At 42.6% G+C, this 16,395-nt stretch overlaps 1 protein-coding gene across 1 annotated transcript; it reads left to right on the plus strand.

Annotated features, from left to right (window-relative positions):
• The first annotated feature begins 1,369 nt into the window (after positions 1 to 1,369).
• KCNK18 (potassium two pore domain channel subfamily K member 18) lies at positions 1,370 to 8,521 on the plus strand. Its single transcript, XM_037400321.1, has 3 exons — positions 1,370 to 1,807; positions 2,960 to 3,106; positions 6,333 to 8,521. The coding sequence occupies exons 1-3, from the start codon at positions 1,591 to 1,593 to the stop codon at positions 7,142 to 7,144; spliced, it is 1,176 nt and encodes a 391-aa protein (XP_037256218.1). The 5' UTR covers positions 1,370 to 1,590; the 3' UTR covers positions 7,145 to 8,521.
• The last annotated feature ends 7,874 nt before the right edge of the window (positions 8,522 to 16,395 follow it).

The raw sequence follows: 16,395 nt of genomic DNA on the forward strand, positions 1-16,395 counted from the left end.
TTTGTCTCATATGCCATAGCTGTTTAATTCTCTCAGAGACATTTGGAAAGGGACTTTGATAAGACTTCTTTAGAAATCCAAGTAAACTCTATAAATTTAGGTAATGTTGGTACCCAGTCTCCACAGAACTCCCCAAGAGAAGCCAGCGTTATGCTTCCAGCATGGGGCACCCCACTGCCTACAGCCACTTTGCTCTTCCAGCTGCCCCTTTGACTTCTCTGTGTGCCTTGCTCCACTGGTAAGGACACCAAACCTAAGTACGTTACCTCTAAGTACAACCTCTCAGGAAGTTCTGTTGCTTTTGATTAATTATGAACATCAGCAGTTTTCAATGCTGTGTTTCAGGTCAATGGGGGAAAAAAACCCCACCACCAGAGATTGATTGCACTAAGGGGATTTACAAATCTTTTGTCACAAAGCAAGACTGAGCCAATGAGTCAGATAACCAGAAAAGTAGCAAGCACAGAGGCTTATTTTTGTCTTAGCCCTGAAAGCCTCTTTTCTACAGTGGAAGCTTCTATATGATAATGATGAGCCTATAATATCTTGTGATCCAATTTGCTTAGAGTTTGACCTAGAAGAAATCACTGTAACCATGTAGGATATCTTTGCAGTATGGACATGTTTCTTGTCTACAGCTCAGTAGGTCTAGGCTGCATAAGACTGTTTCAATTTTTCATGAAAGACCCCTAGAGATGAAATATTTAACACCTCTTTCTGTGAAGTCCAACTCCCCTTACTACCACTATTAACACTGTAAAGGGCAGCAATACTGCTCATTGCTCTAAGTGTTTTAGAGCAACAGATGAAAAGAAAGGTTTTATTTTAAAAGTTGGATATAGTTTGCAAAGATGGCTAACTTTGAACTGAATCCTTACTTACTAAGGTCAGTGGGAATTTCAATTAATAGGAAGATTTTAATCAAGTGAGAACTGGGCTGAACTTTATTTACTCTTTTTTGAGAGAAATCCTTTAAAATTCAAAAGCCCCCCCCCCCCTCCCCAAGATTGCATGGTATATATAGAGAGATTCTTTAAGCCATTTGAAGGGGAAATTAATTGTTGTACAGTCTGCCCAGAGGCAACAACAATTAGAGACAACCTCTTCTTTTGAATAATTTTAAATTTCTCTGTTCATTTCTGGGTCAAATCTTTAAAGAAATCCATCTCTTACAGTGTGCATTTTCCCTCCTGGGAGCTGGAAATGTTTCTGCCGTATAAATGGGAAACTGTAGTTCAGAACAAGAAACTTTAGACAAGGGTTGGCTCCAGTAGAAACCCACAGAAGCTGGTAATCTGTGCGCATTACGGCGCTGGCTGATCAATAGTAATTCAGGGACAGAGTGGCATATTGTCAACTGCGAAGTATTTCAAGGGTTGATTAGTTGTGCTCCTTTTCCATTGGGAATGTAGTGCAAGCTTCATTTATAAAGACATGTGATCTGAAAGCCCGAGGCAGAGCAACCCTTGTTTTCACAGGAGAAGCTTTTCTAGGATGCAAAAGCTTTTACAACCTCATCCTCATTTCTAAAAGCTGTGTCTTCTCCACAAAATTAAAAAAAAAAGAAAAAAAAAAAAGAGTAAGCTTAGGATGGCATCAACATCACAGCCTCTGCGAGGTAAAAGGGCATGTAAAAAAATATTTTGGGCAGTATTTCCTCATGCCTGCTTCATTCTGTCTCTTGTCATCTATGCTTTTCTTGGGGCTTTCATGTTTTCCCACATTGAAGGTAACCGGAAGGTCAATTCAAGTGAAGAATATAGAAAATTTCTGCAGAATCTGTGGTACATCTCCAGAAATTTATCAGGTATGTACTGGAATTTCAAAATGACTTAACTGTACAGAGAGTTACTCATTCTTTTGCTTTTTGAATGAGACTTTTGAAGGCATTCTTCAAAATACTGACAGCTGAACCTGCAAACAGAATTTTCCCTCTGCCTAGCTGATGACTGCTGTTGTTTGCTTGTCTTCCTTAGCTGTGATTTTTGGCTGCAAGCTTCCCTGGTCCCTGTGTTCTTGCCTGCAAAGACTTTTCCTGAGGTGCCTGTGTTCTCCCTTTTGCCCAAGTTCCCTAAGGTCCTTAAAGAGCAGCTGAGATTCCCATGCTATTTCCCACTGACTGCTGGGGACCGACTCCTCTGTCGCAGGTCTGTTCCAGCTCCCTCTTCCCAGCTCCAGGCTTCCCTACCAGCCCTCTGGCGATGGGATGCTCAGAGGGATGCAGGTGCAGTGCTGCGTCCCAGACTCAGTGGTGCTGATGGAGAGGGTAGAGGGGAGGAGAAGGGGTAGAAAACTTCCTGGATCTGTGCTGGGGCTCATACACAGGCTTGGAATTTCACTCAGGTAGCTGTGCTAACACGATGATCTGCCTGGGGCAAGCATCCCTGTAGATAATGTCCCCTCCAGCAGGGTTCAACCATGGGGAGGAGGAAGGAGGGACAGGCTCTGGGATCCACAGCAGGGTGCTGAGCACACCCACCCAAGCAGCTCAGGCTCTGGGATCCACAGCAGGGTGCTGAGCACACCCAACCCAAGCAGCTCGTACCAGTCACCTACCGGCTCTGCATTTCAAGTGTTTTTTGATCAAAAGAAGACTAATCTCCTGGGGAGTCCAAAATAAAACAGGATGTTCAGGCTGGAAGCTGCATATCCAATGTTCCTGCCCTGCTTCTTTATGTTTATCTTTGTGTCATATTTTTACTTTGTTGGAGCATAGCTTGTTTATTTGTTCCTCGTTTTTTTGCTCACCAAAGCCACTGGACTCACCTGATTTGTTCTTGGTGCTGGGGGGTGGGGTGGGGGGTTGGGGCGGGGAGGAGGGGGAGGTGAATATTTTTAGCTTCTAAAAGAGTACGAGCAGATTGTCAGCTGGAGAAAACTTGGCTGGAGCAACAGGCTGGCTGCTCTCTGAGTGGCGGTCTGCAAACACTCACCCTATCTCCTGTTGTTACTGTAACAGATAACATGACAGAAAATGAGGAGATGTTTAAGCAAAAAATCCATAAATTGCTCAGCGAAGCTGAACGAGACTGGTTTGTCAATCCAAAAGAGAAATGGACTTTTTTTGGGTCTCTCTTTTTCTGCTGCACAGTCTTCACAACCGTGGGTAAGTTCAGAGGTAAAGTAACCCCCCTGCAGGATCAAGTGCTATTGCTGCTTTCTGCAATGTATTTCTTCTGGGGAATGAAAAAACCCAAACCAACCAAACACAAACCCCAAATCCTTTTGAATTTTTCTCCTGAGTATTGGTGATGGGTCTGAAGGTGGTTTTGCCAACACAAATGGCAGAGACAAAGCTGAGTCTCCGAAGCAAGTCAGGATCTAGTAACTCATGATAGTAACACTAATTAGCTGCATCATTACATGCATACTATAACATGTACTCATATATGACATGTACACAAAACTATTGTATTAAAGTAAAAAGAAAGCTCCATTTTTCAGTCAAACCTTATCCCTCCTGTTATTGTGCAGTATGTTGGGTAATTTATTATTAAATACCTCTATTATAATAGTAAGTACCTCTTATTAAAGAGGTAATTCATTATGCACATATTGTTTTTCAGTTGTTTCCCTCTTATTTATGTCTAACCCAGCTTTGTAAATCTGTAGCTCTATACTTAACCATGCAGCTGCCATTCACACTTCTCTGGGTTAACAGCACATGGCCATGTTTAAGTCACATTTCTGAAATCTTTCATTCTGACTTCACATTTCAGAAGAGGACCCAGATGAAATAGAAACATCTGCTTTGGTTTTGGCTCCCCCTGCATTGCTAAATACAAGTCCTCGTGCCCATTCCCAAAGCTACTTTTGTCCCTTTGCTAACCTTCCTCAAATGCTGGCAAGTACAGACACTGACTATCTGGATTTTTCAGCATCAAAGCTGGATGGGAAATATTCCCACAGCGTTGTATCAAATTGCAAAGGCATTAGGACATACTCAAAATCCCCGCGTGGATATGCATCTTAATGTAAAAGAAAAACCAAACCTTGAATACTTTATATATTAATAATATATTTAATATAGATCTATTTAATATATATATGGGAGTTAATATACTCCCTTGGAGCTTGTAGGACACGCTTGCGTGCTGTTTAAGTCACGGCGGAGGCTTGGCCCTCAGACTGATGGCTTAGGTGACTGTTCAAACTCAGCTTCTTGCAGCCCCTGAGTTTGAAGACAGAGGCAGAGCCTGGAGGTGCAGACCTGAATCCTCACCCCAGTGAGTATTTCCTAGTATAAACACAACAGCTAGGAACGTTTGGAAGAGGACAATTTACCAGAAAGCTTTGACTTCAGCAAACTGATGGAAAACCATATTGTTGAAAACTTCTTGCTGGGGTATATTTACCCATCTCCCTTAACATGGGACTTTACAAATAAACAGTGACCTAACATATTTATTTCTAAACTGTCATTATTTCTGGCCTTTGTAGCACTGAGCATTAACACAGCTTCCTCAGGTTTTGAGCTGAGTTTTGGGATCAGTTAGAAGCCTGGAATATTTGTTGCTAGTAGGAGGCTATTTACATCGCGGTGGGTTTGCTTTTCTGTTTGTTTGTTATTTGCAGTAATAGGAACTGATAAATCACTTCAGGTTAGAGCCAATTTGGCTACCTTTAATTATCTAGGAGAAGTGAGGCATCTAGTCTGAAGATCGGTTGGCTGAACTGCCGTCTCTTTGCCTGTAGAGGTTGCCTAGTGGTCAGCTGGGCTAGAATTCTGCATGGCTAAATTTAAGCTCAGGATAAATTTTAGCCCTTGAAACTGCACTAGGTATTTTTAGTGCCTGGGAATGGAGGAAAAAACCACCCCAAAACTCCATACAATAACTACAATAATTAATCTTCCCCAATTGCTTCAGCAGTAAGGATCAGCATTCCCAGTTAGCCAGTGGGGAGCAGAGTGACAGGGAATAAATGTTTTTTCAGTGCCTCACAGCAAAGGGGGACTCAGGCTGGATGCAGACCAAAAGCCTATGGCAGCTATTAGTGAAAACAAATATGAATGGACAAAGAAATTGAAGGAAACCATGCCTCAGCATATGAGCTAATAGTCTTACAGGCTAAGTACCTCGCCTGGAAGATCATCTAGAAAAGAAAAATGTTTCTGAAGGGAGAGAAGAAAGGCTTTATGTCTTTTCGGAGCATGAGAAGAAAAATGGTTGTTAAAATTTAATACAGTTAATATAATGCTGATGTTTTCTCCCACTGTAATGGAAAAGCACTAATTTACAATTTAAGTTTCATCCGCAGTATGTTAGAGGAAGGAAATACAAACACCCAAATGGAATTTAGGGAAAGGGCATATCTTCTGCTACGTTTTATATATCATAAAGGCCATGTGCCTAGTAGTACCTCCCTATTCATTGTAATTGATATTTGTAAGCTTTAGTACTCTAGAATAAACATGCATTTCCTCATGTGATAAACAACACTTCCTCACTTGACCCTTTGTTTCTCTAGGTGCATTTAAGAATCTCTGAAAACTATGAAGCTGGTCAAACATGCTGTCAGTACAGCAAGAAATGGCGCTAGAGCTCGGCTTGAGGGACTAGGGGCAATCTCACATTCTGTGACCAGCACACCATGTGCCACAAGTAGTTTGGGCAAAGAAATGAAGTTTGAGGTATGGCTGTCACTGTCCCAGCCTGATCCATAGTTTCAAGATTCAGACGGTCATCTGGATCTGAATCTTCCCAGAGCTCAGGGAGCTTCATTCCCAGAAATCCTCCAGTGGTCCTGTGAGGTCTTGGAGGCTGGCCGGGAGGCGATCCCCCACCTCCTGGTGCACAGCCTTCCCCCAGTGCCAGCTGCTGGTCCAGCTCAGCCCTCAGCTCCACCACATGCAGGGACCCAGGGGCCCAACACCTCTCTTGCTTTCTTGCCTTTTGGATCCTTCTTAACCCAGATCCCCAGGTCAGGAAATCTCCCTGATAATACCGTTCTCTCCGGCAGGACAGAGGCTGCACACCAGGCTTGGGCTGGCCCAAACCTTTGGTTTCTCCTCCCTAAACAGCCTCTTGTTGTCAGATGGTTAAGTCAAATGGTCGGTAAGGTGCAGATAAAGCAGGGAGAGTTAATTCAGCAGGACTGGCAGAATCCAAGCCTCCATGTGCTTGAAGAGGTAGGATGCCTGCATTAGTAACGAGCATTTAAGCCTCCAAAATTTTGCTAACTTCAAAGCAAAGGCAAAAAGAACAGTATGCTCTAGACTAAAAATTTACTTTTACAATTGACAGCAACCAAAAGCTCAGAGGACATGAATACCTAATAAATCACAATGTTCTCTCTCTCCTTTTCTCTTCCTCTTCTTATTTTTGTTCAAGGTTATGGTAACACCTACCCTGTGACACGGACTGGAAAATACCTCTGTATGTTGTATGCTTTATTTGGCATCCCTCTGATGTTCTTGGTCCTGACAGACATGGGAGACATCCTTGCAACTGTCTTATCCAAATCTTACAATGAATTCAGAAAACTACAGTCAAAAATTCTAGCCTCTAAACTCTGTTCTGGATCCACATGTAACAAAGAGGTTGAGCTGAAACCCAGGGCGCAGTCTAAAGTAGTCATCAGTGAGCCCTTGACTATTATGGAGGTGCTGAGAAGTCAGCCAGGTGTTAAAAGAAAGCCAATCAAGTACCACAATGCTGAAATTTTTGAAATGTTAATTGCCAGAGAAAATGAACACACAAAACTGACAAGAAATAAAAGCATTGAGAGATGGAGTTCATGTCCTGAACTAGCCAGGGGAAAGACAATGTCCAGGGTAATTGAGAATTTTGACAAGATAGGGAAACAGTTAGAAAAATTAGATGTGCCAATTGTATTAATGGTGCTAGTTATCTTTGTGTACATCTCCTGTGCAGCTGCTATTCTCCCACACTGGGAAACCAGGTTAGATTTTCAGGAAGCTTTTTATTTCTGCTTTATCACCTTGACAACTATTGGATTTGGAGACACACAACTGGAACACCCCAAGTTTTTCTTGTTTTTTTCCCTCTATATTATTATTGGCATGGAAATTGTCTTCATCGCTTTTAAGCTGGGCCAAGACCGCTTGATTGCTTTGTATAAAAAGGTCATTTCATTTTGTGGGGAGAAAAAGATGCCATCAAAGAAGATATATCCAAAATAAGAGCAATCATTTCTCCTTCGCTTGTAAGCACTGGCCACTGCAATGAGATTAAACTGCTCCTGTGCATTTCTGACTTGGGCTGGCAGGAGGCATATTTTATTCTGATTTCCTCTGAGAATCCACTGTAAAATGGCTGAACACCTCAGGAGACACTTGGTGAAGGCATCTCCAGGGAGTACTTCCCAACAAGGTCCCATCTCCTAAATAAAAGAAGATGACACATGATGAAAAAGCAGAAGGCTTTCCCTGCCAGTGCTCCCTAGCACCTTTTGCAAAGCTCTGACTTTCAGCAGCCTTTCTGTCTTCTCTCCCACAGCAAGCCAGTTTAGGATTTTTTATTTTTTATTTTTTCAGCATTTGTCCAAGCAAGGTCCAGATCACTGCCTTGTTCTACCTTGTCTGCAGCCAGGGACAGCTTGGCTGTGGCTGTTGGTACTGAACAGGGACAGCATGCTACTGCAATATGATACATCATCTGAGAGAGCTGAGGAGGAGGAGCATGAACCCAGCTGCCCTTCCATCATGACTGCATGTATTGCAAAAACAGCACCTTTGTGCAAGCCAAAGGAATTTGAAAATTAAAGGAAGGAACACCAAATTGTCCCCTCTTTCTCTGTCCCCTGTCCAGAAATCGGTCAGATATTTGTTCATCTGTTCAGGGCTGAAGCCACTGCTTTCCCATCGTGATTTATCATATCTGTACTCAGCCCAGAGTCGGTATGCATCTCATCGTGCCCAGCTGGAGAAGTGCTTATGACAAGTTCTGCTCTGGAGATGGCCACCTGGGTGAAGGCACACAGTGACCCTGAAGCTGGGACACCAATCCCACAGTCCTCACTCCTAACCCATGTTTTGCTCTGCACAGACTGCTTGACTTCTTGGAGTTCCTTGATGCACTCACAGAAAGAAAGGCCGACCTGTTTCACTGGGGTGTGGTGAGGATCCTGTATTTTTGGAGCACATTAATATGTGAATAACGCTGTTTCTTCAAGATTTTGCTTATATTATTCATAATCTAATTCAAGCTAGCAGTGATAATTTTTTTCTGTCAAAAAAACCCCGTCTATAAAAGAAACCACTGAGTTTAATTAACCACTTCTTAACTTGCAAATGATATGCATGCCCACTGGATGTGGATGACATCTCTAGATATTAACGCATGCTTGGTTATGACAGCTTGTCATTATTCTCCATAGCAAATTTGCCATTTGAAGCTGAGATTTTATATAGCATCTTACCTCTGTTACACTCCATGTACATGGTAATGTGTGTGCAGTCCTTATTAACAATTAGTTATGATTAAGCACTGATGATATGCAAAATATATAATAAATGATGGTATATAGAAAAGTGTTTAATGAGCATAACAATAAAGAATACAGCAGCTGGAAGGATCTCCGGTTAATTTTTTCATGTTTACCACAACTTTGGCTTCACGTACAAAGTCCCTCTGTACAGACTACTCTCATATTACTATATTTCATGCCTTTGGATTAAAATCAGTGTAGAGCTTTGGATCCATGCCAGAGTTTTAAAAATCAATGAAAGGACTCGGATGATTTAAAGGGCTTTGGATCAGAGAACTTCCTGCTCCTCAGGGTTTTCCCTTGTGATATGCCTGACGCTGCCAGCATCAGTCAGAAATAGTCCTTATATCCTTTGACTTGTTACTCTTATATCAGTGAGAACTCATTTATGGAGAGAGATTAATCCTGAATTCATCCCCTATCGATTTTGCATTGACATGGTACCTTGATACCTTCACATTTACTTTATGGACTTAGGGAATTTTGGCTGGACTTGCAATAAGCATTCTGCACCAAATCATTCTAGTTCTGGCCAAGGGATGGCAGTAAACAGCTTTCCTTCATACAGAACCTGTCAGCTGTGGGGGGTGAAAATGTGTTTTATAGAAGGAGAGAGAACAAATCACATCACCATGACCCTCTGTAAAATGACAATGCACCTGCCTCTTGAATACAATGCACAGCTCTTGTCCTTCACATGCCAAAGAATACGCAAAACTGGAAAAAGTTTATAGGCCAGCGTAAAGGATAAATAAAGATAGGGAGCAACTTCCGTATGAGACACAGAGTAGCTCTCCAGTCTGGAAAGAGGCAAGAGACTGAAGGAGAGATGTGCAACACTAGAAGGGCACAAGGAGGGGAAATAGGGAATGATGGAATGATTGTTAAATGTCTTTCATTTTGAGAGCTAAGGCTGCCAAATGAAACTTGCATGTGGCAGGTTTAAGAAAAGAAACAGAAAGAAGAGAAAATGGTACTTCACGCAACATATAATGCAGCTGTGAGTACTCCCTGGCATGGGAGGATGTTGTGGTTGAAAGTTCACACTAGATCCCATGGGAGATGGGACAAAATCATGAAAGATAAATTTGAAAAGCAATTAAATACAAAGATAACACTTCTGGCTCAATAATCACTGACTCCCAAACTGGCAGATGAGGAGGAAGGCTCTCTACAAACTTTCCTGTCCTTGTGTTCTCCCTTTGCAACCCACCGTCTGCACCGCCTTGTGCTGACCTGATTCCAGTGCCTGTAGTGCGTCACAACAGGTTGTGATACAGCTAACAAAATATTCCGTAAATCTAATTTCTGAAGAGATATTTAATTTCAGATTTGCGTGCAAGGTAGACAAATGAGCACATTCTGATTCTGCAAAACGTATCACCAAAAAAATGCGATTTAGCAACACTACACACCCAGCCTGAAGCAAATATAACGTGGTCATTTGTCTTGTGAACCTAAAGGAGGGTGGATAGCTGGACACACACCCAAGTGTCAGGGATAAGAAGGCATTTATGTCTTCTGCTCAGTTGCACTGAAACATTCATCCCACACAAACAGGAATATCTGGCCCTAATTTTCTTATTCCCGAAGCTGGAAGCCAGTTTCCCAGAGGACAGGGCAGTGTGCCGCAGCCTTGCGCTGACAGCGACAGCAGCGCTTTTGTCTGTGCAGCAGGATCAGTAAATTTATTTAAGTATATTTATTTACTGTAGCTCAATAAATACAGCAACATAGTTAATGAAAATGAAACAAGGTAGTGAGTAGCAGCTCATTTAGTGAGCCTCAGGCATAAATATTTATGAGTTGACTGCTCTTGTCATGGTCTAAATCCTAGAAGAATTCACCACCTCTGCCCCCAGAAGATTTTATTCAACAAAATTAAGATGGAAATCCGCTTGTTTGCATCAAAGCAGCACAAAATACTGCTTTTCATAAGTTTTTTCCATCACATGCTGCATGAGGTGGTGGATTAGCTGTGAAGGGTTTCATGGAGGAGCTTTTCTATCAGGAAAGACGTGACTGATGGGGAAAGAGTTGCTTGATGTGTAACCCACAAAGGATATGAGTTATTACAGACCCAGCTGGAGAGCTTTACAGATCAAATGCGCTTGGTGCTGAAGGATGCTGGATCAATCACTCCTGATTGGGCCAAGATGGCAGCTGTCACGAGCACTTGGGAGCAGAGAGGAGGGTATTCCTGGTTTGGGAATTTCAGAGGGAGGGATGGAGGAATGAGTGGAGGGGACAGAAAATCATCTTTGGGCAGAAGGGTTAGAGGGAGAAAATTATAGCAATGGCAGTGGAAGGAGCCATTTACTGTATAGACTTAAATATGGTGAAGAGATGCCTGAAAGACCAAAAAGATGGTGAGGGCTGGTGCCTGTGGCCTGGGGAAGGTTTGTGCAGCCAGCCCACGGTTGGAGAGCCCTTTCTCAAACCAGCACAGTGGTCATGGTTGTTGGGCTCCAGCACAGGTGTCACCATCAGGAGCCACGGGGAGGGCAGAAGCAAGGAAGCCTCCTGAGAGATAAAACAGTGGCAGAAAGAAGATACAGGGACTAGACTGAAAAGCCGTTAATGAAACCGTCAGAACTGTTCCTCTTATCCTCTGCTTTGTCGTTTAAAGAATGACAACCCATTCAGAAGCATCTTTTGCACAAGCAATATGTCTGAGGACTCAGGAAATTCTTAATGGGCTTTAGGACTTGTCATCTGTGTGCCAGTAGTTCAGATGTAGTCCAGATTTTAGCGGGCTCAATGTTAATAACATCTGATAGCACTTTGATGGCCTTTATGCTTTTTCAACTCGTTCCAGGTGGAGATGCACCCACATCACAAAAACACTCTCACATAATGAATGCTAATAGCATGCACGGTGGTGGGCTCAGCACAGGCAAAGGCTGAGACTCCAGCTGAGAGGAGTCCCTGCAGCCCCCTCTGCTTCCAGGTTCCAAACATACCTTGTGACCCTAATTCTTAGACCACAGGGTGCATCAAATAGAGCATGTGTGGCTGTTGCATGCAATGTGAGTGTTTTGTGAAGCCAGAATGATGGCTCTTAATATTTTCCCTGGCTTTCACAAACAAAACATTTTTATTTAGTTGTTGTTTTTGTTATTATTATTATTAAGCACTTCCACAGGCTGTAGTCATCTGTTCTACCAGGACGTATTTTATTCTGAAAGCAACTTAAAGTATTTAGTTAGGCTACCTTTCCCTTTCTTCCTTACCTTATGCACCACATACATATAGAAAAAATATTGGTCAAGCCATCCAAAACAATAGCCTGGATTACATGTAAAGCAAGAGAGATCAGGTTGCTTAGGATAAGTTTCCATTATCTTTGTGGAAGTACATAAGAACAGATGGTGACAGAAATACTGGGAATTTGCTCCATCACTCATAGCAAGTAATAGCTGTGTGAAGACAACAGATCTCTCATATATGACTCCAATATTTTTAGGATAGCAGCCTGAGGTCTAAGTGCAAACCTTCACGGACAAGGAAGTCCATGAATGCGCTGTTTGTGCGTGCCAATAGCTGGTTGTCTGCACGTGGTACTCATTACAGAGTTCTAGGAAATGCTTGGACAAATGTTTGCCGGCTTGTGCACTCAGTATTGCATGTGAATCTGAGCTTTTTTTTTCCCTTCTTTTTTTTCCCTTTGAGTTAAAAAGTCAGTCTCTCAGTAGATAAAATCTAGTTCTTTTGAGGCTGGTTCAGACTTTGTCAAGCTGATGAAGCTCTCAGAGTCTGGGCACAGCCAGAATCCTCCTGACACAGAACTTGTACATAAAACTCCATGTCTGTGTATTTTCAGGATGTACCAATATCCAGAGGAAGTGGAAAGAAATGGGCAAGATGGAAGGGAAGGGAAAGGAAAACAAAGCAAGAAGAAAAGAGTAGACATCTGACAGTGAAAAATGAGCTGCTGTGTTAAGCATCTACTGATGAGAAATCAGTGTAACGATGTTGTCTAACAACATTGACTCACTACATTATCTGCTTCTACAAAGTCCTGTGTGAACAGGGGAACTGAGAGAGAGAAGACACCACAAAATCAGCATGTAAAATTGCCAACATACTTGATGCGCTGCTGGAAGAGAGTTACTTGACCTGCAGATTGATGCAGACTGTCATTGTGCTCTCTGATCAGTGCCCTGGGGGGGAAAGCCACCCGTTCACTGTCTTCTGTCACATGTGACGAAAAGATTTGGGAAGCAGTGCCAGAGTTGGAGGCTGGGTCCCTGGGTGTGGGTATAAGATGCTCACATTCTACAGTTTCCCCAGTTTGCACTTTTCCTGAGGCAAGTAATAGAAGTTGTGGCTGCTAAAGGACTTCGGGGGTGTGGGGAATTCAGTGTATATATAAAGCCTTCTGCCCACCAGCTTGATAATACACTCGGGTTTAGGCTATTTTTCCCCGCACACAACTATACAAAGCCTCAGGAGAACGTCGACTGCCTAGATTTCACTGATGCTTAATGGATGGTTTTCCAAATACACTTGCCAGCCACAAGCAGAGGGCTGCCATGCCTCCTGGATGATAGAACTGGCTGATGCCTGGATGAGAACTTCTAATGACACTTAAAAGAAGTTTGAAGAAAACAGAATTTTTGAATAGATCATAGCGGCATTTTCATAAAATGTTTTCAAAGCAAGTCTGAATTTCTAGGAGGATTTTTAGCTGAACTGCAAAACGGTGGGTTTTAGCCATTTCATCTTTGAATGACCCCCTGACATGAACATGTTCACATGACACAGAAGGGAAGGACCTGAAATATCAAGCTCTTTGTGGTCCCCCCACGCTGTCACTGTAACTCCAGCTTCTCGCACAGAGACGGCAACAGGTCAGGTCACTCTGCTGATGAAAGAGGACTGGCTTTCTCCAGGGCTGATTCCAAGTTTTTTCATATCTCCTGGGAGAACACCAAACTTTGGTATGATCCACTTCAGACCAGGAAATACTTGGTGTTCTTGGTAAAAGATGTTTCTCAAACAGTTTAAATAGTCTTACGTTAAGACAGTTTTGTAGTTACTGGAAAGGGTAAAAAAAGAGCAAATGAAGGTTCATGAACTTTCCTTAGAGTTTAAGAGCAGGACATGATTTGCTGTACTAAGAAGTTTGATTTACTGCCTGGATCTGTAAATAAAAAGTGCATGCTTGGGCTAACATTAGACAGCCAAGAGCACTTTTTTTGTATCTGCTCTGCAAGAAAAGTTATGCTACCAAATGGCTTTTACAGCAATTTGCTATGCTGATGAAACAAACACACTTTGTGTTCAAAAAGATTAAAGACTGGCAGGTATACGTGTTTTTACATTATAGAAAAGCCACCTCCAAATGCTACGTAAGAAGCAAAGGGCTGAATGCTGATCTTGAAATCCATGGCAAAGCTGACAACGCCTTTAGCAAAACCAGGTTTGGAAACAAGGGACAAATGAAACATGTTTTGCCATTAATCCCTTTGATCCTGGTTTTAGAAGAGTTGTTTCATGCCTAAACTGCCATCTCATGGAAGAGGTTTTTTCTACACACAAACTAGCTAAATTCCTGGTGGTTGTTGCTTGTCTTTTCTTTTTCTCATGAAAAGGCTGGCTATTTGTCTTTGCTATCAGCAGTGACCTGCAATCAGGATATGATCACAGACTCTGGAGACAGGGAAACTTCTCCATGAAATAAACCCAAGTTCTTCTTGGTCAAAAATAGAAAAGTATTAGGATGCATCTTCTACTTAGATCAAGCACTCTGTGGTTATTAATTTTTTTCTGTGGCCATGTTTTGGGCAGAGCTCCCCATCTCAGTTCCCATCAGTGGCCCAGCACATCCCTGAACCCTCAGGCAGAACCTGAGACATGTGACGTGCCCCATGGGACATCGAGGCTCACCCCATGATGGGGCAAAGGTTGAATTCTTCCTTGGAGAAGCATGGAGATTTCCTGTTAGCCTTGTTTTCCATTAAAAGAGAATAAGGAGACAGAAGCACCAAAATTAGCAATGCTATAAACTCAGCAACTAAGGAAGTAACTCAGTCTCCAGGTGATTTTAAAATAGGGTTTAGGGTGGATGTTCACTGTTCTCAGTATTTCTATTGTTGGGGAAAAGGTGTCACAAATAAACATTAGGAGGTTTGCTCCGGTAAAAGTCTCCAGCCTGCCACTTCAGACGGAAGGATTTGAAGTTGTTGACTTTGGTAAAAGCTCTTTTGATCTACAAATCTGACCTGCTTTTTAGTCTGAAAAGCATCACCGAGGAGCTATGCAACCTTTCAGAGCAGCTCCATTATAAATGAGGTCAAAAGATTTGGGCCCTGATTCTGATTTAACTTTCAGCAGTTTCAGAGGGAAGCACCTCTGTCAAAGTCAGCAAAACCATTAAATTATAAACCCAGAAGGGGATTAGGGTCAGACTCCTTGAATTCTGTTAATAATTATTATGGCTGGTGTTTATTATTTTTATTATGGCAGCTCTTCGGAGCATCTTAGATAAGGACCTTAAGTAACCATACTTTATCGAAGAGTTTCTAGCTGCCTGCCTGCCACAGCATGCATCTCTGTAACTAAAGCAGACCTTATCACTTCCTGCCCGTGCTGGCGAAGCAAGAAAGCAAAAATCTTCGTGGCAAGTGCACAAATATGTGTCACTGGGTGATTGAGTAGATCTGTGAAGCAGCTGCGGTGTATTTCAAAAAGGCAGAAACCTAGTGAAATAGGAGCCGTGAATGCAGAAGCCTCATGCAACACAAATTTCATTACAAGGAAAGTGTGTGCATTGCCTGCTTGTCCTGTTCCAGCTGTGTCACTTCACCCTGCCAGCTGTGTTCCAGCTCATGGGCACTTGACCTGACCAATCAATCAGTCAATGCCTGACCAACACAGTAGTTTAGGATGTTAGTATTTGTAAGTATTTATGGTGATCACTGCATAAACCTCTTGGATGAGGTTTAAAACCTCCTCTGGATATTGGGAAAAGCATGAATTTGTCAGTCTTCAGTAGTTAATTTAACATTCAGCAACGATCTGGATAGCTCTCATTCAAGGTGCTTGCAGCTGCCTGGAAAGCTGGAAGAGTGGGGTCATCGAACACAGCAAGAATTTGACAAGCAAAGAATGAATAAAACACTTCTCACCTCTCCAGAGTGGGGAAAGAGAAATGCGATAGACTTGCAAAATCTCAAATCATCAAGCACATTTTATGAAACTAGACTAGAAGGCATGTATGTCAGACAAGTGTTTATATAGAAGTGTTTATGGTTGTATTATTATATCTTCAAGATTACGTGATTTACAGTAGAAGATTCTGTATTCATGAGTCCATGAGCATCACTTGTTCACAGACAAGAGCTGCCTTTGAACCAAGCTGGAACAGGTGCAGAAAAGAGATCAGTCGGAAGAGCAACCACACTTGAACGCTTGTTATTTGGCGAGAAGGGGCCGAGAGAGACTGGTAGATGCTCAGAGGAAAAGGCACGTTTAAATTCAGAGCCTGCCTGGCTCACTCTCTGAAACATTTGTTGAAACTGGGCAGAAATACGCTAAGCTGGGAGACAGCTTCACAGCAAAAAGGGTTTGAAACAACAGGATTTAAAGGAAAGGAAAGCAAAGCAGATTGCAATGTCTGAGAGAGAGCTAGGCAAATGCACAAACTGTCTGATGGGTTGTAACTGCCCAGTCTGGCTAGGCAATGAGCTCCTGGGCCTCAGATAGCTCTTACTTCTGCAGTCCCATATAGATCTCTGGAGCACAGCAAGATGTAGCCTGTAGAGGAATGAAGCTGGGTTAATTAGCATTGATAATACACAGCTGTGGGTTGGCTTTAGGGGCAGCAGGTTGGCCGATGTAGACAAGGTGCAGCTGTGGCTGGTTAAGTTAAGTGGTTGAGAGCCAGTGAAGAGAGAGCAGCCGAGGAGGAAGCAAGACAAGGGAGAGTGTGCACTGGAT

This window comes from Falco rusticolus, chromosome 9, assembly GCF_015220075.1.
Source record: "Falco rusticolus isolate bFalRus1 chromosome 9, bFalRus1.pri, whole genome shotgun sequence".
Classification (NCBI taxonomy): domain Eukaryota; kingdom Metazoa; phylum Chordata; class Aves; order Falconiformes; family Falconidae; genus Falco; species Falco rusticolus.